Source organism: Petaurus breviceps, unplaced genomic scaffold (genome assembly GCF_028583685.1).
Source record: "Petaurus breviceps papuanus isolate PSGF00001 unplaced genomic scaffold, PetGlider_PUasm1.0 99, whole genome shotgun sequence".
NCBI classification, from domain to species: Eukaryota; Metazoa; Chordata; class Mammalia; order Diprotodontia; family Petauridae; genus Petaurus; species Petaurus breviceps.
Window position 1 is genome coordinate 1,827,195 of NW_027187465.1, and position 25,928 is coordinate 1,853,122.

At 52.6% G+C, this 25,928-nt stretch overlaps 1 protein-coding gene across 4 annotated transcripts in view; it reads right to left on the reverse strand.

The window, feature by feature from the left end:
* Positions 1-25,928, reverse strand: part of SEC14L2 (SEC14 like lipid binding 2) — a 30,414-nt gene that overhangs the window by 2,884 nt on the left and 1,602 nt on the right. Inside the window, exons 1-11 of one of the 4 annotated variants that reach the window (XM_069081815.1) lie at positions 24,213-24,356; positions 17,653-17,728; positions 13,292-13,335; positions 11,730-11,789; positions 11,266-11,454; positions 10,028-10,123; positions 9,207-9,267; positions 7,355-7,438; positions 5,851-5,957; positions 5,609-5,748; positions 4,112-4,281 (exon numbers count right to left, since the gene is read on the reverse strand). In XM_069081815.1, the coding sequence (XP_068937916.1) occupies positions 4,112-4,281; positions 5,609-5,748; positions 5,851-5,957; positions 7,355-7,438; positions 9,207-9,267; positions 10,028-10,123; positions 11,266-11,454; positions 11,730-11,789; positions 13,292-13,335; positions 17,653-17,728; positions 24,213-24,233 (1,048 nt within the window). In that variant the 5' untranslated portion in view covers positions 24,234-24,356. Of the gene's footprint in view, positions 1-4,111; positions 4,282-5,608; positions 5,749-5,850; positions 5,958-7,354; positions 7,439-9,206; positions 9,268-10,027; positions 10,124-11,265; positions 11,455-11,729; positions 11,790-13,291; positions 13,336-17,652; positions 17,729-23,323; positions 23,510-24,212; positions 24,357-25,928 lie in introns of those variants that run through there. The other 3 variants (XM_069081816.1, XM_069081814.1, XM_069081817.1) reach the window with 3 other exon arrangements.

Here is a 25,928-nt window from a genome sequence, read left to right on the forward strand (position 1 = left end):
GGAAGGAAGGAAGGAAGGAAGGAAGGAAGGAAGGAAGGAAGGAAGGAGGCAGGAAGGCAGGCAGTATTTTTAAGCACCCACTATGCAGCTAGGTATTATGCTAAGAACTTTTATCAATATCACTAAATCCTCACAACAAATCCTTGGAGGTGGATACTATTAACGTCCCCATTTTTCTTATGAGAAGACTGAGGCAGACAGCAGTAAGTGGCCCAGGATCACTCTGCCATGCATGTCTGAGGCTCTGCCCACTAGAAGCCCACTCTGGGACAGCTCAGATCTTAGGCAGTTACAGATGATACAAGCTACACCTGCTTCTCAGTAACTTGTCCATTGCTTCTGGGGCCCAAGAGAACAAGCCTAATCCCTCGTCCCCCAGGATAACTCTCCGGACACCTAGGAGCAGCTCTCATGTCCCTGACCTGTGCCCTCCCCACACTGTCCAGCCTTCCCACCCCTTCCTCTTCTAAGGGCTCTGAGGTCCCAGGACAGTGGCTTGGCGCCCTTGCCACTTGGCTCCGGGCATTTTCATGGCCGTGCTCCGCTCCTGGAAGACTCTCCCTTTTCATCTTTGCTTCCCTGGCTTCCTTCAAGCCCAGCTAAAATCTCTCATCTTCTGTAAGAAGCAGAGGGGCAACTGGGTGGTACAGCGGATAGGGCATAGGGCCCAGAGTCAGAAGGACCTGAGTTCAAACCCAGCCTTAGACATTTACTAGCTGTGTGACCCTGGGCAAGTCACTTAAACTTGATTGCCTCCCCCCCCCCCCCAAAAAAAAAGAAAGAAACCTTCCTACATCTCCCTTAACCTTCCCTGGACTAATTATCTCCAGTGAATCCTTGAATGGAGTTTATTTGCCCATAGGTGTTTATAGGTTGTCTCTGTCATTAGAGCAGGAGCTCCTTGAGGGCAAGGGCTGTCTTTTGCCTTTCTTTGTATGCCCAGTGCTTAGCACAGAGCCTGGCACACAGTAGGGGCTTAATAAAGGCTTGTTGACTTGACTCATATTCGAGATGCAGGAAGATAAAGTTGCCCAAAGTCAAACAGCTAGTAAACCTTCCGGGCGCCATTCGATCCCAGATCTCCCAGCCTCACGTCTAGCCTTCACTCTGCTCCACCACATTTCCTCTTCTTACTATTAATGATCAACCAATAACACGTTGACAATGAAGCGGACAAATGATCAAGTCCAAGATTTGTTTCTAGTCAAAAGTCAGTATGCTTCTGGAAATGGAGGGGCCCATGATGGCGAAGCGAGCCTGCCACTGCTACCAGAAACAGAACCGTCAGCAGCGCCCTCCGCAGTCCTGGAGGTTGGCAAAGCATTCTTTGTGACTGTCCCCATTTTGCAGAAGGCTCAGAGGGGAAGAGCTGACTCATCCACCATCATACAGTCAGGAAGGATGAAAAGGCAGGATTCGAACTCAAGGCCTCCTGGCTACAAGTCCACTGCTATTTACACTAGAGTGAACCAGGTTGCCTCTGACTCTGCTGCCCCCTTCTCATGGCAAGACAACACCACAGAGAGCTAGCATACCCAAGTGCATTGGGATGAATGAAGGAGTGAAGTGGAATGAAGTGAATGAATGATGTGAGGTGGGTGAATGAGTGAAGTGGAATCAAGTGAATGAATGAAGTGAGGTGGGTGAATGAGTGAAGTGGAATTGAGTGAATGAATGAAGTAATGAATGAAGTGCAGGGGGTGAATGAGTGAAGTGGAATCGAGTGAATGAATGATGTGAGGTGGGTGAATGAGTGAAGTGGAATCGAGTGAATGAATGAAGTGAGGTGGGTGAATGAGTGAAGTGGAATCGAGTGAATGAATGAAGTGCAGTGGGTGAATGAGTGAAGTGGAATGAATGAATGTGAGGTGAGTGAATGAGTGAAGTAGAATGGAGTGAATGAATGAAGTGAGGTGGATGAAGGAGTGAAGTGGAATAGATGATGTGAATGAAGTGCAGTGGGTGAGTGTGAAGTAGAGTAGCTGAATGAATGAAGTGGAGTGGACAAATGAAGTGAATGAGTGAAGTGGAATGTGTGAATGTATGAAGTAGATGAGTGAGTGAAGTGGAATGGATGAATGAATGATATGGAATGAGTGAAGTAGAATGAATGAATGAAGTAGAGTGAATGAGTGAAATGGGTAAATTAGTGAAGTGGGAGAATGAAAGAGGAGAAGGGCTGAGCCGAGTGAATGAATGATTTAAGTGAGGCGTGAGCAGAATGGAATGAACGTGGCCTCCTGAGAGTGGGGCCAAGTCTCCAGTTTCTAGTTTCTCCCCGAGTGCCTGGCCGGATCCCAGACAAGTCCGTGGGCCAGGGCTCCCGCAGGCGCTCCTGAGTCTCCCCGTCCAGCCTGGCCACCAAGCTGGGCCCTCCCCTTGCCGCCGAGGCTGCTATCTGAGCCTCCCTTCCTGCCAGGCACCTGCCCCAGGCTCACCTGAGCCCAAGGGGGAAAGCATGCTCCGAGCCCTCACTGTCCTGCCTTGTGGGGGCGTGGGTCCAGCTACCTCTGCTGGGCCAGACCTGGGGTGGACTTTATAGGGGTGTTTGTGTACCCAGAACTTAGCCCAATGCCTGGTATACAGTAGGCACTTAACTAATGCTTACTGACAGATTCATAGCAGGGGCTGCACACCCCAAGATGGGTTAAGCAGGGGCTGTGCCTGTCCTGGAGAGTGAACAGGCCACTCTATCCTATTCTGCCCCTAGGATGACGGCCCTGGGCCTGGCGCTTCCTTCCCTCAGTTTCCCTCCTGGGAAGAATCAGAAGTTTCTCAAGGCAATACAGTGGAAAGTGTTGGTCTTGGAGTCACAGATCCTGGGTTCAAATCTTTCCTCTTAAATGTACCAGCTGTGTGACCCTGGGATAGTTGTCCTGCCTCTCTGGGCCCCTATTTCCACATCTGTAAGATCAGGGCTCGGGGCTACTGATCCATTCTGGCTCCCAAGTCTCCTGACATCCCTGGGCCTCAGTCTGCTCATCTATAAAATGGGGCTAATAGCACCCCTCTCCCAGGGCTGTTCCAAGGCTCCAGCAAGATAATTAACAGCTACAGAGCAACCTTTGGGAGCTCCAGGAGCATCAGTGTAATTACTGGCATTGAAGGGTCATTGTTCTTCCCGCCCACCAGGACCACTTCTGACAGAGGTCTGGACCACTTAGGCCGGCACTCCAGGCCTAACACCTTGCTGGTAGCACGAGAGACCTTGGACCAGTCCTTATTATCACTAAATCCCAGGCTGTGCCAACTAGGGCTAGTGGGGGGGGGGGGGGAGGAGGGAGCAAGCCAGGATTGACTTCTGGAGGTGAAGGCTGGGCTCTTTGTGGGGAGGGGAAGGCAGGTGAGTGAGTGAGTGGGTGGGATGAGGGGTCAGGGGAGTGTGGGGTGTGTGAGGGGGGCCCTGATCCCACACAGACCTCACAGTGGGAGCCTTCGGTCCAGCCCCCTCTGGGCTGCCATGGCAATGAGCCTCAGGGCTCCTCTGGGCCCCATCATCTCTCCTCCCTGTCACTGCCTCCCGGGGCCCTCCCCATGGGCCTGGCCCTGACGCTGTTGGGGGGAGCTAAGGGAGCTGGAGCTTCCAAGTCTCCTCTCCCCAGCCCCTAATTGGGCTCCTGGGGATGCCCAGAGCTCAGGAATCACCACAAGCCCCACACCTGCCCAGCAGCCAACACTGAATGGTCTGACCATCAGAAGAACTACAGCCCATGGAGACGGCTGGCCTGGGGCTCCAGCCACCAAGCTCTGGGCCTGGAACCCAAGTGCCCTCGACTTCAGAAGGTGGAGGGTGAGAGCTTTGTGATTTAATATTTATAAAATGAGGAATTGGAACAGATCATCCATGTCCCCCATCTACCCATGGCTCTGACATCCCCAGTTCTCAGGCCCCTCCCATCTCTGACATCCCCAGTTCTCAGGCCCCTCCCATCTCTGACATCCCCTGTTCTCAGGCCCCTCCCAGCTCTGACATCCCTGTTTTAAGGTCCCTCCTGGCCCTTACATCCCCTGTTTAAGCCTCCTTCCAGCTCTTCTACTCTGTCATTCTATCCCAAGTCCAAGCATCTCCTGGGGGAGAAGGTGATGTAAGCCAAGACAGAGGAGCACTTACAGATCCCAGGCTCGCTGCAGGTGAGTGTCCCATCCTCAGGGACCAGGTGGGCATTGTACCTCTGGCTGGGAAGGACCTCGGTCATCTCCCCAGCTCTCTGACGCTCACCAGTCTTTGTCTTCAGGAATACCCCAAAGCCCACGTCTGCCCCATCTGACATGAACTGCCACCTGCAAGCAGGCACAGACCCCAGTCACAAGCATCCCTCCCTGGCTTGGGCCTTTTCTGGGGCCAACAGCCTCAACCTTGAGAAACTAGAATCTGGGGCCAAAGCCAATCAGATGACATTTAATAGTGATAAATGGAAACTCCTGCACTTGGGTCCAAAATGTCAATGGCACTAATGGAAAATGGAAGCCGTGTGGTTAGACAACAGTTGAATGGAAAGAGACCTGGAGATTTTATTGGACCCCAAGTCCAAAGACTCAATTCTGTGACAGTCATCCAAAAGGTTAACACTGAGTTGCACTGAGCGACCTTTGTTGGGATCTCCTCCCCTCTTCCCACCCCCACCCCCCATTATTATTAATCTACTTTGCATGAGGCATTGTGGCTAGAGGGCTGGCCTTGTAGCCAGCAAGCTCCAGGTTCAAGTTCTGCCTTGGACATGTGCTAGAGTGTGACCCTTGAGAGGCCTTGAACCAATACTCTGACCAACTCACTAAGACTACTAATGCAGAGGAAGCACTGGCTGGCCCCTCCACCAAGAAGCCCACAGGTCTAGCCCGGGGCTTAATTTGCATGTACTTCGTATCTAATTATATGTGTCCATGTTTGCCCCTCCAGGATAGAATATCAGGGCCTCAGGGGCGGGGACTGAAGCATTGTTAAAATGTAGCGCCTAACACATTACCTAGTACAAAGTAGGTGCCTAATAGATGCTTGTTGATTGCTAGGTATATCCAAAACACAGAAGGTTCTGGTCAGACCCCATGTGGAATAGGGTTTTGGGGACACAGTCCACAATCTAGAAAGGCCATTGCTGGAGAGCAACCAGGATGGGAAAGGGCTTTGAGATCATGCCACAAGTAGAGGGACTAAGAGAATTAGGAAGGCATGTCAAAGGAAAAAATTGTCTGAGTAAACATTTATTAAGTGCCTACTGCTTACCAGGCATTGTGCTAAGTACTGGTGGCTGTCTTCAAGCGTTTGGAGAGCTGTTGGGTGGAAAAGGACCTTGGCACAGCAAGTATTTAATAAATGCTCGCTGCCTGCCTGCCCAGACTAGGTCTGCACAACCAGATACAACGGGCAGGAAGCTCCAGAGAGACAGTTTTGGGCTTGACAGAAGGAGAAACTGAACTGAAGCTAGCCCAAAGGGATGCCTTTGGAAGTAGTGAGCTCCCCATCACCGCAGGTCTCCAAGCAGAAGCCTAAAGAGCTGAGGAGATTTCTCCATAGAAGTCAGCTCCTGTCCTTCCCTGCTCAGCTCCTAATTCTGAAGGGCTGCAGAGGGAAGGTGGCTAGGGCACCTGGAGGGCCTGGGCCCTCCCTTACCTGAGGACACAACCCGGGAAGAGGATCTCGTACTCCACCTGATGGGAGGAGCCCCTGCTGATCTGGACCGTGTGCTCATACTGCTGCTTTACCTGGTCCCGGATGTAATACTTCTTGGGGATTTCACCCCCGTAGTTGATCTGCAGGGAGCCCAGGGGGTGAGTGGGGGGTGGGAGGAGGAGGAGAAGTCCTGCCCATGTTCTACACCTCCCCCTTCCCTCTGACCCCTGGAGGCCCCATACCTTGGATTTGCACTTGGGGTCTCCGTCGGGATCTGTCATGGTGCCCCCATATTCCGTGGGCAGCTGCTCTGGGCTGATGTGCTTCAGTAAAATCTCCTTCCAGTTAGCTGGAGAAAAAGGAGGCAGTGGGATCACCCGGGGGCAGAGGTGCCAGCACATCCAATGGGTCCCACGTTTAGCTTCTTTGTTCCTAGTTGTCTCCCCCATTCACCTGTGATCTCTCCCAGGAGCTGTGTTTTACCTGACTGGCACCTGCCTCACCTGTAATAGGTGCTTAACAAATATTTATTAAAACCAACATGAAAAAACTGGATGGTTCTCTGAATCTCAAGGTGAGGGAACAATCTGAGGAAAGGTTGGCTGGCCCTACCCTCGTCCCATTAGCCAGCCTCCCCAAGACCTCGGTTTTCTACCCAGCTCCAGCCTCACTGGCCTCACAGGATCTTAAGACTGTGAAAAACCCAGAAATACAGGCCTCAGAGGTCTTTTGGTCCAACCCCTGCCCCTGCACTGGGGCAGTCCAGGAAACCAGCAACTACAGGCTGGAAAATTCATGAGTTCTAGGAGAATGAGAAGGCCTGACCTTACCCTAGTCACTGACTAGTTTGGTGAACTTCCTTGACCTTCGATGTCCTTTCCCTTCCTCTGGAGCTGGAAAGGATCTCAGGGGTCGGCTAACACAAACCCTTCATCTTCCAGAGGTCAGGGAGCTAGTGGCTTTCACAAGCATCAGAGACAGGATTCGAACCCAGATCCTCAGATCCCAGAGCCAGTGTTCTTTTGCCTTCGGTAGGCAAAACCTCATTTTACAGAAGGGGAAATGGAGGCCAACACTTGTCACATAAGTAGTAAGAGTCAGCGATCAGATTATTATATGACTCTGTCCTGTGTTTTCTTGTCTATGTCCATGTTCTCCCCACTCACTCCCAGTAGAATGTAAGGCTCCCTGAGGGCAGGGGCTGTTTCCATCTTGTTCTGCTCACACCCAGTGCCAGGTAGAGGGCTGAGCACACAGCAGGCTTTTAATAAATGCTGCTCAGATTAAATGGGACAGAAAGGTTCAAAACACCTGCTCACCTCCCCCTGATAGGAGGATCAATTCAAGACAGAAGAGAATTCCTGAGCAAGGCCAGAAGCCTTAGACATTCAGGGAAACCAGAACGAACCAGCTCCTGAAGCCGATTCAGCCCTGGCCAGTTCCATCTCTGTGCCCTCCAAGGCCCAGTGCTTGTTATCATTCACTTAGATCTGGCCCTTAGTGACCTGGTGTCCATGGTGCAGTCTTGGCAAACAACGAGAGTGGTTTGCCATTTCTGTCTCCGATAGATTGAGGCAAACAGAGGTTGAGTGACCTGCCCAGGGTCACAAAGTTGTATCTGAGGCTGGATTCAGACTCAAGTCTTTCTGACACCAGGCCCAGGGCTCATGCACGGAACCATCCAGCGGCCTCTTTCAAGGCCAGGAGAGGGCAAGAATTGAGGCAGAGGGTGCAGGGCCTACTCACCCCCCAGAACCATGATCTTCTTCCTTGTGTCTTCACTCAGGAAGGGTTTAATGAGGTTGTAGGCCACCGGGAATATCTTGGGAGCTAGGATAGACAGACACAGAGAGAATCACGAGGTAGCCTCTCTGTCCCATTTAATCACACCTGCCTGCCTCCTTCACCTTCCTTCCAATTCCAGAGTTGTCCCCTGAAGCCAGGTAGCAAGCCTTGGCCTTCCCCAGTCCCTGGCCCTGAGCCCTCAGTCATGCCCTAGACTCACCCTGAAAGCCCAAGGCCCATGTCACGGCCTCCAGGGAGCCTTCCCAGCTGCCCCCAGCTTCCTCTATCATCTCTCCTAGCACCCTGTCCTCCCAGGCAGTGACCGGGAGCAGCTTCTATCCCCCTCCCACCTGCAAAGTGCCAGGGTACAAGGTCCACCTGCCCATCAAAGCAAACACTTATTTAACCCCACTTAGGCCAAAACCAGAAAACAGAAATGCACAAAGATCCCCTCCCCTTCCCACACCTTGGTTTCTTCATCTGCAGAAAACTGAGGAAGCTGGACTAGGCGACCTCAAGGGTCCTTCCAAGCTCGAGATCTCAGAGCCCAGGAGACAAGCACAGCCCCTGCCTTCAGTAATAACAGCTGACCCATCCCACACGCCTCCTCCACCTGCGTCTGCATTCCAACCAGCCCAGCCCACTCTCTGTCCCATACACAGCATGCATCTTCCCACCTCCACACCTCTGCACAAGCTGCTCCTCCCTCCCCCCCTCCCTCCCACCTCATGGAAACGCTAGCACGCTTCAAGCATCAGCTGAAGTGCCGCCCTCTCCTGACTCTTCTCTACCACTGGCGCCTTCCCCCTCCCCGGCTATTTACTCATCTATGATTCCGTCATTTTCTAAACCACCCCCACCCCCAACCGTGAGCTCCTGAGGGGGGGGACTTTCATATTTTTTTGAATCTCCAGAACCTAGTACAGCATCTGGCATGCAGCAGGTGTTTAATAAATGCTAGTTGCATGAATTGATGTATGTATCCCCTTTATTGAGAGGGCTCATAGAATGTAAGCTTCTGGAGGGCAGGCACTGTTTCCCTTTTGTCTTTCTACCTCTCCCTCCACATGACCTAGCACAGAATCTGGTATACAGTAGGTGCAAGTGCTTAATAAATGTTAATTTCATTAAATGACTGTCATTCCCTTTTATTGAGAAAGCTTATAGAATGTAAGCTTCTAGAGGGCAGGCACTATTTCCCTTTGTCTCTCTACCCCTTTCCCCACAGGATCTAACACAACATCTGGCAGACAGCAGGTGCTTGATAAATGTTTGTCATTTGGTTGCTCGAGCCCTAGTTGAGAGAGCTCCTTAGGGGCAGAGATAATTTCGTTTTTGTCTGTATCCCCAGCACCTAACATGGTGCTTAAAGCCCTTTTAAGATTTACCAGTTCCTCTCTAACCATTATATAATTTGATCCTCAACCCCACACAGCTGAACTCTGCAAGGTGGGTTCAAAGTACAAAGATTATCCCCATTTTGCAGAGTAAAAACACGGAGGCTCAGAAAGGGAAGGTGTGTCAGAAGGGTCTCTTCAAACAGGAGAGTGTTTCCAATCTGATCATCATCTCCCTCCATGCCCAGCACAGTGTTCTGCATATTGCATTGAATGACCACAGGAAGCCCCCAGCAGCAGGGGCGTGAGGATGAGGAGTCCCTGAGTGATCAGCCTAATGGCTGTGCTCACCACTGCTGGCAGCCAAGGTTTACCTCCAGGGCCATCCACTGGGCCTCCCCTCCACTGACCTCGACACGGCCGCTGTGCCCACATCTCCTTCCCACTTGCCTCACCATTCAAGGCCCCCTGCTTACCTTTCACAACAAAGAGGCGTCCAAGGGTCTCTGGGTAATTCTCCTCAAACATGCAGAGGAACTGGGGGAGGCAGAATGAAAAGACTTGTTACATTCTCTCTGTAGGCAGGGCCGCATCAAGCCCCAGCTCCGGCCCCACCTGCAGTCTTCCTGACCCTTCTCTGACCGGGCTGGCAGGGGGTGACCTGACCCCTACTGTCCCACCCTCCCCAGCCCTGGCCTCCACCTGGAGAGCCAGACAGAGGCTGGACATGGCCCGGGGCCCAGAGCTAATGGCCAGGCCAACAGGGCTCCCCAGGCCAACTGGCCAGCCCGCTCCCATCTCCTTCAAACACAGCTGATGACTGTAAGAAACAAGTCACGTTTCCATGTGCAAGGGCACAGATCTAGAGCTCAGAAACCTCAGACACCAGTAGATCAAAACCCATTTTACAGATGAGGAAACTGAGTCCCGTGGAAGCTGACTTGCCCAGAGTCATTAGACCCTTGATCTAGAGTTGGGAGGGACCTCAGAGGTCCTATGTAAGCCCAGCCTGGGTCCCCACAAGGGGTTATATAGCCCCTGGGGATGGGGGTGGCCCAGTGGACAAAGCACAGGCCTGGAGTTAAATCCAGTCTCAGACAGTATTAACTGGGTGACCCTGGGCAAGTCACTGCAATGCTGCCTGCCTCAGTCCACTCCATCGCAAAAACAGAGATCTAACAGCACCAACCTCCCAGCATGTATCTGTAAGCTTAGCACAGTGCCTGGTATGTAGCAGGAGCTTAATAAATGCCCATTCCCTTCCTTGCCCTGCCAGAGTTAGATTCTGTCCTCTTACCTCCCCATAGAGCTCTACAGCAGGTTTCCAGAGATGCTTGAGGCCCAGCCCCTCACAGTCATACACCATAGTCAGGGTCTCGATCTTCTTCCCCAGCTGCAGGAAAGGGGAAAGGACCTGCCTGCTGAAACTCTCAACAAAATGCTCCCTCTCCTCCTTTACCCATTTCTCAGGCCCTTGCCACGTCAGAGGTGGGAAACACCTTAGAACAGGGGATATCAGGGCTGGGAGGGGTCTTAGAACAGGGGATATCAGGGCTGGGAGGGGTCTTAGAACAGGGGATGTCAGGGCTGGGAGGGGTCTTAGAACAGGGAATATCAGGGCTGGGAGGGGCCTTAGAACAGGGAATGTCAGGGCTGGGAGGGGCCTTAGAACAGGAGATGTCAGAACTGGGAGGGGACTTAAAACAGGGGATGTCAGGGCTGGGAGGGGTCTTAGAACAGGAGATGTCAGAACTCGGAGGAGCATTAGAACATGGGATGCCAGAGCTGGGAGGGCCCTGAGAACAGGGGGTGTCAGGGCTAGGAGGGGTCTTAGAACAGGGGATGTCAAGGCTGGGAGGGGCCTTAAAAATCATTTAGCCTGATTCCCTCATTTCCCAGAAAGGGAAGAGGCAATTTTCCAAGGCTTCACGATGAGTTACAAAGAGTCAGGAATAGAATCCAGACTCCCCACACACAAATTCAATATAAAATCCTTTGCCTGACATTTAAAGCCCTTCCCAAGGTGGCCCCTTTCCTCTCTCTTCTGTCTTCTCACACACCCCTCCCTCCATGAACTCCAGATCCCATGACACTGCCCTTTTCCTGTTTTTCCAACATGATTTTCCATCTCCCGACTCCAGGCCTTTGCATTGGCTGTGCCCCACGCCGGGAGTGCTCTGGCCCTTCCCTCACTGTCTGAGTTGCCTTTCCAGGCTCCCCCCACCCCAGCTGCTGCATTACCCTTTGGAACGACCTCCCTCTGTTGTCTGTGGCTCATTTGTGCTTAGTGACATATGACCTTTCCCCCCATTACAGAGTGTAAGCTCTTCGAGGGCAGGAGCTATGTTTTTGGCTCTCTGTGGATCCAGAGCACTGAGAGCAATGCCTGGCATACAGCAAGCACTCGATAAACACTTGTGACTCACTGTCCCTTCCTCCCACCCCCGGCCTCCTGCAGCTTCTCAGCAATGAGCAAGGTGGCAGAGGGGCCGATGGCGGCCTTCTGCTCCAAGCCAGACAACCTCCCCCACCCACCTTCTCTGACTGCTGGGCACACACCAGACGAATCATCTCACAGTCCCTCATCTTGGTCCTGAGTAGGTCCTGCTTGGAGGCAGACAGCAGCAGCCCCTTGACGTCCAGCGGCCCGATGACGTCATACCACACAGGGCAGCCATTGAGGTCAAAGCCGCACATCCCCCCAGACAGGTACTGCTGGACCACCTGGGTGGAGACAGGGGCAGCGGCCGCCCAGCCCACCCCCTCAGTGCCAGACCCAGGGCCCAGCTGGAGGAAAGGGGGATCCAGGACAGAGGAGCTCCACCCCTTTGCCCCAAGGGCAGCCCCCAGGGAATGTGGGCACATCCTGGGGCCCAGAGAGCTTGCTGTTTAAAAGAGCATTCTAGCATCCCAGCCCCTTTGGGGGGTCAGCAGAACTGGAATAGAGTGGGCAAGTGGGGCAGGGGCTGGCAGGGGGGGAGATGCTTTAGCCTCCTCACCTCTGGGGGCTGCCAATTCAAAATATTTTCAAGGTCCTTTTGTTTTCGGAACTCTACATGCTGTGAAGACACAAGCACACACACACATACACATACAGAGCATGTTCTGAAAATGTTCATTCCCACAAGGACCTCTTCCACCTTCAAGCCAACTCAACCAGGGGCCACAAGTTCTGGATTCAAATCCTCCTTTGACCATATCCTGACTGTGTGACATTTAGCTCAGGCCCTTTCCTTCTCTGACTTCCAGGTTCCCTCATGCTCCCTCCCTCACCAGGACATTTTCCTCACAAGAAGAGAACTTTGTAAAATAGAAATCGCTCTAAAAATAGGGACGTTTATTATATATATATATATATATATATATATTAATTATAATCACATATTAATTATATTATATTTTATTATATTACATTATATATTAATCTTATCGAGCCTCCTTAGTGACTCCTTCCTTCTCTCACAAGAGTAACATTTCTAGTGACCCTGAAAATGTTCAGTATCCCGAGATCTTGTTATCAGTAATAATAGATATAGTCTAAATGAAAAGCTGGGAGATGAGGTTGAGGGATAACCAGTGGGCAGCCCCCTGCTCCACTGATACCCAGACAATGTCTCTAATTGGATCTTTCCTCGGTATTCAGCAGGGTGAAGAGAGCTGGGGTTGGTCCCCAAAATGCTCATGAGGCCTTCCTGGGAAAGTGGACAAGAGTCACTGGGGAGAAGAAGGTCTGGGTGGGCCTCAATCTGCGATAGTGGAGATAGTGGAGGGTAGGCCCACACAGGTAACATCACACACCATAATAACCATAATTCCATAATGGCTCCCAATGCTATGATCCTTTAATGTACACCCTCCACCACTGTGGGCTGGAGGCAACCCTGGACTCTCCAGGTAATGACAAGGGGGCACAAGCTCAGGCAATTTCCAATCTCACAAGGGAGCTCATCACTTTGGAATAGAGCACTTAGTCAGGAAGACCCAAGTTCAAATCCCACCCACCCTCCGACACTTCATAGCTATATAACCATAGGCAAGTGGCTTGGCCATGTAAGTCTCGGTTTTCCATTTGTAAAATGGGGACAATAACCTGACACACCCTACCTCACAGAATTGCCATGAGGAAAGCACCATGTAAGCCCTAAGCACCAGAAAAATGAAAGTTGTTTTTATTTTTATTATGACCACCAAGCTAGAAAAGACTCAAAGAGAGGCCAGGGGACAGGCTGCATGAGTAGTGGTCTGAGGACCAGCCTAGCTAAGGGAGGAGCTGGCAGATGAATTTGGGGGGCCTTATCGACCCGGGACGAATATCTCCTAAGGAACAGACCCCGGTTCTGGGCTGGTATGGGAGTGAGGACACCCTCCAGCAGAATCACAGACCCTGAGAAGCTTGATTCCAATTAAACTCAATGGCATTTTGTTTCATGCGGTTCATGGATGCCTTTGAGGTTTGACAGAGCAATTTCACCAGAACTATCCTTTTGGGAGGGAATGAAGAGATTCAAGAGGAGAGGAGAAAGAGTGAGGGGCTGATGGAGGAGTTGAAAGGGAAGCTCACCTTCCTCAGCATGGCCTCCGACTTCTGCAGGTCAAAGCTTCGAGCTATAAGGAAAAGAGACTGGGTCACAACCAGGTAACTGGACTGAGACCATTCTTCCCACCTCATACATCTTCCCTCCTCCAGCCATCAGCCCTGGCCGTCCTGCACTCAGGGGGCATTGGCTTTAGGGGATTCTAAGGTTCCTTCTTAGAACAAGTCTTAGGGTTGGGCAAAGAGGGCAAATTTTAAGAAGTAGGCCTCAGTTTCCTCTGCTGTACAATAAGAGGAGTGACTTGTCCAAGATCACACAGGCAGTAGTAGTAAGAGTCATGATAATAGAAAGAATGAAAGGAAGCCAGGTTTTGTGGGTGCAGGGTCAGCCTTGGCTCCTGATGGTCTCTCAGGTACCCTGCAGCCTCAGACCTATGTTCTATAGCAATCCCACTGGGGCATGGCCTTAAGCTGGCACCAGGTCCACCCCTGAGGTCAGGAGAGGGCTTGGTTTTCATTATCTTTCTCTCTCCCTAAAGGGGGTGAACCCTGAGCTCCTTTATCTCCCAGCCCTCCCTCTGCACCAGGCTTATCTTCCTCCTCAAAGGACTTTGGCCCATGGACCAGGGTGTTCAAAGGTGACCAGGGCAGCTAGAGGGAAGAGAGGCTGGACCCAGGGAGGGAGCATCCCCAGGGATGGAGGTGCAGGGGAGTCGTGGATGTCTCCTAGAGGACCCCAGAAGGCTGGGGAGCCATCAATTTGTCCACACCTTACCCTGAGCCTGGCTCTGTCGTGACCTTTCTCCTGCTCTGTACAATGAGAAGGCCTGAGAGCATGCCTTGTATGGCCCCTTCCAGCTCTCGAGCCTCTACAGAACCAGGCTCCACACCTCTGAGGCTTCCCGAAGGTCTGTGTGACTTTGGGCAAGTCATTTCCTTTGTAAACAGAGGGATATTGCTGAGGTCCCTTCTCAGTCTGGCTAGGCTTTCACCAGCCTCCTTCAATGGGATCTCCTCAGCACCTACACTAGCCCCCTCCCAGGTGTGGGGAAGGAGTCAAAGTCTTCGATAAGCTCCAAGAGCGCCTCAGAAACCCCAGGGGTCATCATCATTAAAAGACCCCAAGGGACAGAACGTTTCTCAGGCCCTGAAAGTTTTCCTCCTTCGAGCTACGTTACCCCAAAGGGGGAGGGGGGGATGAATGGAGCCTCAGGCCTGGGGAGGCCCCTGATAATAGCCACATTTATTTCTAAAGCTTCAAAGAGTTTGCCAAAGCCCTTCAAGGTAAGAAGCAGGAGCAAAATTATTCCAATTTGACAGGACAGGAAACTGAGGCCCAGAGAAAGATCACTGATTTAGATCTGGTAAGGAACTCAGGGCCTAGAGTCAGGAAGACCTGAGTTCAAATCCATCCTCAGACACTTCCTAGCTGTGTGACCCTGGGCAATCACTTTACCTTGTTTGCCTCAGTTTCCTCATCTGTCAAATAAGCTGGAGAAGGAAATGACCAAGAAAAGCCCACATGGGGTCAACCAAGAGTCAGACAGGTCTGAAAAATGGCTGAACAAGAAGAATGTCTCTGGGGACCATAGTCCAACTGTCTCACTTCACAGAGGGAAAAGCTGAAGTCCAGAGAGATTTGGCCAAGGTCACACAGTCAGACCTGGGGCAGATTTTGAACACGAGACCTCTGACCCAGAGACATAGATCTTTCCACTGTACTCTGACATCTCTCTGAGTGGAAGAACTCGTCCCAAGATCATACAGCCAGTGGTCACAGGAGTGGGAATGATGGCCATCTTGCCATCAGAAAACCAGATACAGCCTGGCAGAAGGACAGAGCCAGGGAGGGTTGGGTTTGAATCCTCCCTCTCACACTTCCTGGCTCTATGATCCTCAGCAAGTGCTTGACTCTCTGGGCCTTGGGCAGCTAAGCCCCCGCGCACCGGGAGAAGGGGTTCCTTCTGTCAGTTCAGCCACAGGGCAGGACGATGTGGGCACCTCAGCGGGTCAGCCCTTTAGGTCTACAAAGCACATTACAAAGATGATTGCATTTGGTCCCACAACCCTGGGAGGTAGGGTTTGTGATTATACCCGTTTTTTGGATGAAGAAACTGAGAGAGGCTGAGTAATATCTTCACCAGAGTCACACATCACACAAGATCTGAGACAAGATTCAAATCCAGGTCTCCCTGACACTCAGCTGAGCCCTCAGGCTTTCTTCTTCAGTGCTGAGAGACTCTAGGAGGAGAGTCTGAGGCTTGGGGCAGGAGGGGAGAGCCCAGCTGACCTCCAGGCATGCTGCTTCTCATGGCTACCCAGCCCCAGTAAGGACCAGAGACAGCCCCAGAACCCTTATCTCCTCCGTAAACTACGATCTCCCTTATCTTAGGAAAAAGCTTACCCCTTATCAAGCAGGGTCCAACCTCCAGGGTCTTCTGCCTGGCCTTTGTCCTCCAGCCTAGCACTGCCCAGGATCCTGAACCCTCTTCCTTGACCCTGGGGTACCTGACCTTCAGCTCAGGCCCAGGGTACCGCCCCAGCTTGTCCTGGCCCTGTGCCACACCAGAAAGGCAGCTCCACTTTTGATTCCAACCCCACAGCCCTCACAACAACCCTTCCAAGGAGAGAGAGTCAGCCAGACCCTCCCTGAGTACCAGAGGCCCAGAGAGAGGAAGCCAGCAGTCTGAGGACATCCAGCCTGGCACTGAAGTACCCAGGAGGGACAGAAGCATGTGCCAGGTGACTGCCTGAGTCTATCTCCTCTTCCCCTGAGAGCCCTTGGGCCTTCTCCTTTCTGCCTTGGCCCAGGCAGGCCTCCTGGATAAGGCTGCTGGACACTGGGCACAGCCATACCTAGAGGCCTCTCCTGATCCCCTGCCAGGACGAGTCAGAGACCTGCCTAACCAAAGGACTGATTCCAAGCCCTAGGCCCCAGCCAGAAGAAACATCCTGCTGCCTAGAGCCGTCTCCCTAAAATCAAGAGGGGGCAGCCCAGAATGTGGAGGAAGCACGTTTTACTGACTGCACGTGGAGAGCCTATATAAAATTGCTTGCTTTCTCAAGGAGAGAATTTGGAACTCAGAATTTTTAAAAACAAATGTCAAAAGCTTTTTTTAACATGTAGTCGAGGAAAAAATAGTCACAAAAATAGAATAACTTTTTTTTTAAAGCTGTGTCCCCTTGGTCAAGGCACTTAGCCCCTTCCAGTCCTCAGTTTCCATATCTGTAAAATGCTGGGGGGATCAAGTCTTTTCTCATTCCAACAGTCTAAACATGTGTGGTTGTACAAGAGCAGAGCCTGGGTTTGGCCCTGGAACTTTCCCCTCTGAGACATGATCAGAAGTCTCCCTGAAGTCACAGGAAAGGCACTCAGCCATTTCCAGGGTGTCCCTCATGGAGCCACCATGACCCTTTAGCGGGGCCTGGGCTCCTCACATCTCTGCCCTCCTCCTGGTGGCTAAGGATGCTGGTAACTCCCTCTCCTCTCTGGACAAGGGACTGGTGGGAGCTGGGACCCAGAGGACTGGAACTCTCCCCCTGCGTACCCCTCCCCCCCCAAGTTTTGGCCATCCCCTGGACCCCTTCAGCCAGAGGGTGCTGGGAACACAGCCCCCCTCCCTTCCCACTTTACAGTGCCAAGCCGGCTCTGGGGCAAGCAGCCAACAACTTCCCTCAAAGGGACCAAGTCCAAGGGAGGAAGAAAGAGAAGCCGCAGCCAGAGAAGCATTAGCTGGAGGCTCCCAGGGCCTAGGTCCTGACTGCAGGGAGCCACACCCTCCAGCTCCTTGGGATCCAGGTCAGGCTGGGCCCAGCCCTGCCCCAGAGACCAGGCTTCTGGCTGTGACCTACGGGCCCAGATTCCGACCCTCCTCCTTAAAGCCATCTGACAGTGGGTAGGGCATGGATCAAGCTTCAGTGCACAGAGACGGTGAATGACAAAGGGTTCTTCCCTGAAAGTCTAGTGGCCTGGATTCTAATCCTGCTCCTTTCATTACTTGTGTGACCTTCGACAAATCATTTCCCTTCTGAGCCTCACTTGTAAAATGAAGGATTTCTTCATCTGTAAAAGGAAGGATTGATCTAGATCCCCTCTGAGGGGCTTCAGGTTCTGTCATTCTAGCTTCTAAGGGCTTTCCCAGGTAAGGCATTCTAGATTCTGGGTTCTAAGGACCCTTCTGGCCCTGGCCCTCTAAAGGCCCTTCTAGCTTGGACATTCCAAGTTCTAAGGTTCTAAGGACCCTCTTGGCTCTGTCACCCAAAGGATACTGAAGATTCAGATTTCAGAACATTAGAAACAACAGCGATTCCCAAGGGATGATATTCCAGTGTTAGCCTGATGAAAAGGTCCTGGCCCCAGACCACTCCCCTCCCCAATCCCAGCTCACCTCGGAGCCACCGAAGAAGAAAATAGTCATCTGAGGTAGGTAACAGGGGCAGCACATCCTGGATATTCTGCCGGAACTATGGGAAGAAGAAAGGAAAAGGTAAGGCCCCCAGCATCCAGCCCCCTCCCCTGATGAACAGCCCCCACCCCACATGCCACGGGACCAACCCTTCTTTGGGGCCTTCTGAGATGACGGCCCTCAGCGATCTTGGGAATCCAGAAACTGTCCAGTCCAACTTACTACGTCATCCAGCCCTGCTTGCATACTTTCAGTGACAGGGAGCTCATTAGCCTAGGACACAGCCCATTCCATCACCAATGCTTCTCATGGTTATAATGAACTAAAAATATGCCTCCCACATTGTTCCTAGTCCCAACTTCTACAGGCCAAGCAGCACAAAATAAACCTGCCTTCCTCATGACCCTGTGCCCTTAAGAGATGTTGATTAATTGGTTGGTTAATCTCTTCCAATTCTTGGACCCTGGAGCTCCCCTGCATCTTCTCTTCTCCGTGTCAAACACCCCCAGCTTCTCCAATGAGCCCTTTGATAGAGTCCCCGGATTTCAGAGGCAGGATGCTTTGGGTTTCACCCCCATCTCAACGTGAGCCAATCACTGGGCATCATCTGTAAAATGGGGAGAAGGCGTCCTTCCACCCTCACAGGGTTGTGGCGAGGTTCCAACGAGATGTGGAGGCAGCTACTTGGCAGAAAAGTGAGTCTGGAAGACATCGCCTCCTCTGCCACATAGAATCTGAGAGCCCTGAGTACTTAAGTGACTTCAGACAGTCTGGAGGTGGCAGGGGCTAGGTTGAATCAAGGTCTTCTGGGCTTTGAGGCTAGTGAATGTAGACCTCTCCCCAAACCATTCTGAACCTCATCCCCTGAGAAAGGCCTAAAACCTGGATTGGCCAATCAGGAGAGATAGTTTGGCCCACTCTGAGCTTAGCCTACCATGATGCTTTGTGTGCTCTGGCATAACAGACATGCTTTGCTCTGCTGTCTGAGTGAACCCAAAATTCAGCAAGTACCAGGCCAGATGAAGCTGACCAGGAGCCGCCTTCTGTTTCTGACTACCAAGGACAAGGCACCTTGACCCAGACACCATCTTGAAAAATGGGACTTTCCTGATCTTGGTATTCTATAGACACATGTTACGTTACGTTATGTTGTGTTGTGTTGTGTTGTTGTGTCATTTTGTGTCATATCATGTCATGTTAATGATAAAAGAAACACATACTTAATCTATCATTTCAATTGACGCCTTGACTTTCTCCTATCTTATTATATTTACAATCCATCCACTTAAGAAATTCCTTTCTTGGGGGCGGCCAGGTAGCACAGCGAGTAAGAGCACCGGCTCCAGTGTTGAGAAGACCTGGATCAAATCCGGGCTCAGATACTCAGCACCACACCCAGAAATAACTGGCCATGTAACCTTGAGCAAGTTACTTAACCCCTATTGCTTTAAAAAAAAAAATTCCTTTCTCATATTATGGTTAACACATATGGAGACTCTCATTTTGCTGACACGGGCATCCTAATCCAGGAAAGGAGGGAGGGCTGAGAGGGAACTGCTCTGCAGATATAAGGTCCCCTTTGCATGTCCATCCTTGAGTTCACTGTCTACAATCAACTCCCATGAATATCTCTATATACATGTTTCACCAGCTTTGAGATAAACATATATGCAGGGTCTAATTTTGTTTGTCTTTCCTAGAATGAACACTGCCTCTTCCTCTGTAAAGAGGGGGTGATAACAGCACCTGCCTCAATGGGCCAGTGTGAAGGTTCAATGAGATGCTATGTGAAAAGAGTTCCAACAGCCAAGCAGCCCAGGATTGGGACCAAGGGCACAGTGAATCACTCAGGGCCCCAGGGTTCAAAAACTCATTTACTAAAAATATATTCTAATACTCCGCTCCCAAGGCTCAAATAAAACTGCTAAAGAAAATTTAAAAAGAAAAATAAATCCATCAGCAAAGAGGTGAGAAACCTCAGGCAAGGAGATTCCCAGGAGTCAGGAGGCTCTCCCCTCAAATCCCAAAAAAGGGTTTTTGCTCTTCTGGCCTCCAGGACCCCCAGCAAAGTTAACCTCAACAGCCCCAGGTCTACACCCCTCCCTCCATCACCAGAGGCCCAGCTGGTGCAGTGGGAGCATAGGGGGTTAACCATCACCATCTTCACTAATTTTCCCAGTCTGGAGGGAGGGAGGAAGGAAGAGATGGTAGGAAGAAAGGAAGGAAGGAGGGAAGGAAGGAAGGAAGGAAGGAAGGAAGGAAGGAAGGAAGGAAGGAAGGAAGGAAGGAAGGAAGGAAGGAAGGAAGGTAGGAAGGAAAGGAAGGAAGGAAGGAAGGAAGGAAGGAAGGAAGGAAGGAAGGAAGGAAGGAAGGAAGGAAGGAAGGAAGGAAGGGAGGAAGGGAGGAAGGGAGGAAGGAAGGAAGGGAGGGAGGGAGGGAGGGAGGAAGGAAGGGAGGAAGGAAGGAAGGAAGGAAGGAAGGAAGGAAGGAAGGAAGGAAGGAAGGAAGGAAGGAAGGAAGGAAGGAAGGGAGGAAGGAAGGAGGGAGGGAGGAAGGAGGGAGGGAGGAAGAGAAAGAGGAAGGGAGGGAGGGAGAAAATAAGTATTTATTGAGCACCTACTATGTACCAAGCTAACCTCATTTGGCCCTCACAACAACTCTGGCAGAAAGGTGCTATTATCCCCATTTTACAAAAGAAGGAAGTTATGAAGCCAAAGATTAAGTGACTTATCCAGGGTTATACAACTAATAAAGGTATGAGACTGGAGAAGAAACTCTCTCTATAAATGGTACCTGTTCTTCAGTTCAAGAGTCCCAAAGGACTGGAGCCCAGTCCCTTGACCAGGGTCACCCAAGGGCACTTGAGCCCTGGCCATCCTGGCTCATCTCCCTCTCTCTCTATGGCATCCCCCTTCTTGGTGTGATATATAATGTCCTAAAATGGCCTCAAAGAAGTAAACACACATTCACATGTGCACACACACTCACACACACATACATTCATGCACACACTCACACACACACTCAAACACACACACATAAATTTACACACACACACACACACACACACACTCATACATACACACACAAGACAGACCCAGGCTCTATCCAGCCTTGTCTGGGGCAGAAGACTGGGGGGTGGAGGGGGGAAGCAGGCCTCTCTCAGGGTCAGAAGGCCTGGTCCAAATCCCCACTGCCACATTCTCCAGGTGGCTGGGTGCCCTTGGAGAAACCATTAAATCTGTTAGTCTCAGTTTCTTTGTCTGAAAAATGGGGAGCAGGAGCAGCTAGGTGATGCAGTGAATAGAGCACTGGCCATGGAGTCAGGAGGACCTCAGTTCAAATGCAGCCTCAGCCATATAACACTTACTAGCTGTGTGACCTTGGGCAAGTCACTTAACCCCAATTGCCCTGCCCTCCCCCCTCCAAAAAAAGAAAAAGAAAAAGAAAAATGGGGAGCAGAAAGACCCAATCCTGAGGATGCCCTCCTTCAGGGACACCCTCCCTGGGGACAGCCTGAACCAGCCCTGTGCCAGAGGGAAGTCTTGTCTCCTGTCCTTCTCATGGCCTCAAGGGAGGGCTGCACTATCTCTGACCCTATGACCAGGACATGTCATCATTACTGAGCTCTTGGGCCCCCAGGCCTCCCTGTTCCAAGAGGTAGCAAAGGGCCAGGCACCTAGTAGGTATATTAACATGCTTGCTGAATTGACTCTTGACATGTTCCCTACAGTCCCCCAAACCTTACCTGCCCCCATCCTGGACTTGCACAGATATTGATGCCGTTTGGGGCATAGATGGCTTCCTCACCTGACTCTCTGCCCCCAGGCACATCCCACTGGTCATTCACCCCTGAGGGCAGCATCAGGGCAGCAACCACAAGAAACCAATGGGAGATGGCCACCTCCACCCTCGGGCACTGGCCTCTCCCCAAGGCCTGAGGCCATTCTGCCCCCTCACCACCCCAGGCCCTCAAGCAGGAGGGGGAGGGAAAAACCAACTTCCTCCAAGCTCCCAGCCAGGACCTAATCTCAGGCTAATCCCATCCCCCACGTGACCCTAGCAGGTCAGTGGGATGGCCTAAGGAGACTCCATCCAGCTCCACCTTTAACCACCCCCTTCCCCCTTCGCATCCAGGACCAAGCCTCCCTGGGCACTGCCAACCCAGGCCAGAGGGTCCCAGAGCCCGAGGGCTACGGAACCAATCAACCCCTGTCAGACTGCCAAGCCCCAGGGAACCAAGTGACCAGAAAGGATTGCTTTTAGGGACCCAAGACATCTTCCAAAAGAAAGTCACAGCCGGAGTAGCAGAACTGGGGACCAGAAAGTCCAGAGGAAGGCACAGGGGCCTTCTTAAGCCCAAAGAGGCAGCCCCAGGGGGAACCTGACAAATACCTTAGATCTGGGAGGGGCCTTAGAATTTAGACTGTCACCCTGAGAAGGCCTTAGAACACAGATTGTCTGACTGGAGGAGACAGACCGGAATGGGACTCACCTTAGCAATGAGGGAGGTCATGGAGGGGAGGGCCCTCCCAAAGCATCCCTTCCCAGTCCCTCAAAAACTGGTGCTCCAAAGGAGCCACTTTGGGGGGGGGGGAGAAGGGATGAGGGGAGTCCAAGTGCAATTGTCCTTCAGCTGGCTCTTTCCCGGGGACCTGAGGACTGGTCCTCCACCCCACCCTCTGGCCCCTGGCTCCTGTCTCCTGGCCCAGGAACACAGAGCAGCACAGAACTCCCTTCTCCCATCCTCCTTTCCTCACTGGGAGACAGAGCAAGTTTTCATTTGGCACTGAGGGTCCCGGCACTCTCCCGCCTCCCCCTGCTCCCCTCTCACTGAAAGGGCCCCCGACTTTTTTGAGTGCCTCCCTCCTGCCCACACCTTCAAGAAGGGTTGAGCAGCCCCTCTGCCAGGGGATGCCCCCTGCCCTCCTCTACGGGCTCCTGCCTCCTTGCCCCCTTCCTCTTTGCCCCTTTCTCTTCCCTGTCGGGAGGTGACCCCCCCCCCCCGAAACCCGAGAGGGACCCCCCCCCCTTTCCCCTCCCACCGGGGGGGGGGGGGGGGGGCGTTGGGAGGCAAGGCACCTTTTCTGCCCAGCCCTGAATGCCTCCTTTGTGCAGAGGAAGGCTTCCTGTGCCCCCGGGCAACGCTTTTCTCCTGGGGAGAGGGAGAGGGACAGAGGGGGTTGGGGAGAAGGAAACGAGGAACGAAAGAAACCGGGAAGGGAGGGGAGGGAACTTCCCAGCCTGCCCTCCCCATCCCACCTCTGACTGCCTGCCCTCCGCATCCCAGCCCGGCCCGAGTGACCCCCCACATCCCGGGCTGCCCTCCCCAGCCCGGCCCGGGTGGCCCCCCCACATCCCGGGCTGCCCTCCCGAGCCCGGCCCGGGTGGCCCCCTACATTCCGGCCTGCCCTCCCCGGCCGGGGTGGCCCCCCACATCCCGGGCTGCCCTCTCCGGCCCCGCACTGCCCGGCCCGGCAGCCGACCGACCGTAGCGTGCGCCGGGGAAGGGACGCCGCCTGCGCTGCTGCCAACGCCAGCCGCCTGAGCAGCTGGGGTGCGGGCACGGGCAGAGCGCGCAGGTGGGCGGCGCACCATCCGCACTCGCCGGGACCCCCGGGGGCTGCCCGGGCCGGCAGCCGAGCCAGCTCACCTTGGCCAGCGCCTCCTCCTGCCGCGGGCTCAGGTCCCCGACCCGGCCGCTCATGGTGCCTCCGGAGCCCGAGCCTGCGGTGAGCTCAGGGGGTGTCCGGACCCACTCTCCCGCCGCCCCCGGCGGCCCAGTCCCAGCCTTTTTGCCCGGGCCCGGGGGCCCGGTGCCAAGCACCGCCCCTTAAAGGGGCCGGGCAGCTGCGAGAGGGGGTGGGGGACGGGGGGGGGGGGGGAGCGGGGCAGGCTCAGCTCCCCAAACCGTGGGACGTAACGCTGGAAGCAACGTCGGGGATCAGCTAGCCCGGCCCTCTCATCTTGCAGAAGAAAACCGGAGAAGCCCAGAGAAGGGCAGCGGCTGGCCGGATGTCACAAAGCCAGGGCTGGAGTGAGTCCCCAAGCCCCCGCGCCCCTTGCCTGGGCGCTGTTGCCCCTGTCCAGTCCTAGAGCCGGCGGGCCCTTCGGAGGACATAACCCCGCTCTCCAAACACACACCCATTTTACAGAGGAGGAAACTGAGACCGAGACCCTCTGCCCCATTGGGAGTTTTCTTGCCAAAGACAATGGAGCTCATTTTACAGATGAGGAAACTGAGGCCATACTTGAACTCAGGACTTCCTAACTCCATGCCCATCCATATCCCCTGCACAACTTAGGTGCTTAATAAATGCTTAGAGTCCTGACCCTATCTGTGACACCTAACTTCCCTGAGCTTCAATTTCCTCATCTGTAAAATGGGCCTTTAAAACCACTTCCACCTCCAAATTCTCTGACATATGCTGTGGCCCCTTGGGGGCTTTTGCTTCCTCTGCCTCAGGATTTTCCATTTCTTTTTTTGTTCCCATCCTTTTTAAGGTTGCCCTTGTCCTTAACTCTGCCCCTCCTTCCCTTACCAAGCACTCCCTAGATGCCATGGAACACAGGCAGTCAGAACTGGGAAGGGTCTGTAGACCATATAGACCCACCCTTCAATTTACAGAGAAAGAAACTAGGGCTCAGAGACAGGACTTGAGGCTCCCTGGTAAGCAGATGGCAGAGCCAGCCAGGGGGGACTTCCTTCCACAGCCTCAGTTTCTTCACTAGCTCAAGGCCCACCCCCACCCCCAGACTCCAGGCAGTGATATAGAAGGGGAGGGAGGAGGAGTGAAGGGTTGACTGCATCCAGAGAAAGTCCCTCTCTTATCAATAGTATCTGCTTCCCTGATCTGAAGCCAAAGCCAGCTCCCACTCCAACCAGTAGGACAGGAAAGACACTGCCTGCCACACCCCTGCTCCCCTCCAGGGGCCCTCTGGCAGTCCTGCCCCGGCCCCAGCCTATGGGGTAATCTTCCCTGGGTCTAGGTCCATAGGGAGGCATCCTCTGGCCCTGGGCAATGCAGGACACTGTATGCATGTATGTATGTATGGCCCCTCTAGGAACCAAAGCTAACCTGCTAACCCTCAGTGTCACCCAAGAAGAAAGAATAGTGGAAACCCGGGAGCCTGGAGACTTCTGGGAACAAACAGGGAGCCATGCCAGTCTCAGAACAATGGAATCTCTACATGTTAGCACCCCAGCCTGTGGAATGTTAGTTACATGTGGGACAGGGATTAAGGAGAATCAATTAGCACCACCCTCTTGATTTTCCTAATAATCATCATAATTATCATTTGTTTAGCACAAGAAGGTTTGCAAAACACTTTACCTGCATTATTTCTTTTGGACCTCACAGAAACCCTGGGAGATAGGTGCTGTTAGTTAGCCACGTTTCACAAATGAGGAAATTGAGGCTAAGTGAGGGGACACCAGTAAGTATTTGAGGTAGAATTAGAACTTGGGCCTTCCAGATTTCAAGCCCAACGTTGATTCTGTCATCTGTGAAGCATAGGCCCAGATTGGGAAGGAAGTCACCAACTCTCTGGGTGACTCAGGGAGCTTTGTCAGAGGCCAGCCCCAAGTCTAGGGCATCGTAAGTATTGGGCAGAATCATGAGCCAATCGTCCTCTGGGCCACAAGCTGTTTCCTTCCAACTGAGGTGGCTTGAGTCTCGACCCTTCCCCAGCCTCAGAAAGCCCAGGACTCAAACCGAAGAGCTGGTATAAGGACACAGCCCTGGCTTTTAGGACTGGGGTAGACAGGGTACCCAAGCTGCCCCTTCCATGCAGCAAAGAGGAGCAAGGACTGGCTGGTGGAAATAGGGACCTGAATCTAAATTGGACAGTCCTGGTTCTAAGGCCCCTCACAGCCCTGACATCCCGTTCTCCTTCCAGCTCTGACATTTTGTGTTCCAAGTTTTGGCTGTGCTTTTTTTTTTTTTAATATATCCTGTTCTCTGTCTACAGTTATGCTAGAACCAGCTTCAAGACTCTGGAGGACCAATTATTGGATGGATAAATGCTACAAATCTGGGCTTGATGCCTTGCTTTGTTTATTGTCTAAATTTAAATAAATGCTAATAATGCTGTTTCAGGTTAAAAGTGAGTTGTGGGCACATTTTTTGAGAGGTGGTTGGTAAAAATATTTCCCAATGTGCCCCTATTCTGTGTCTCCCCTCCCCCCATTCTATGTCTCCCATCTGTTCTGTGTCTCCCATCTGTTCCATGTCTCCCATCTGTTCTGTGTCTCCCAT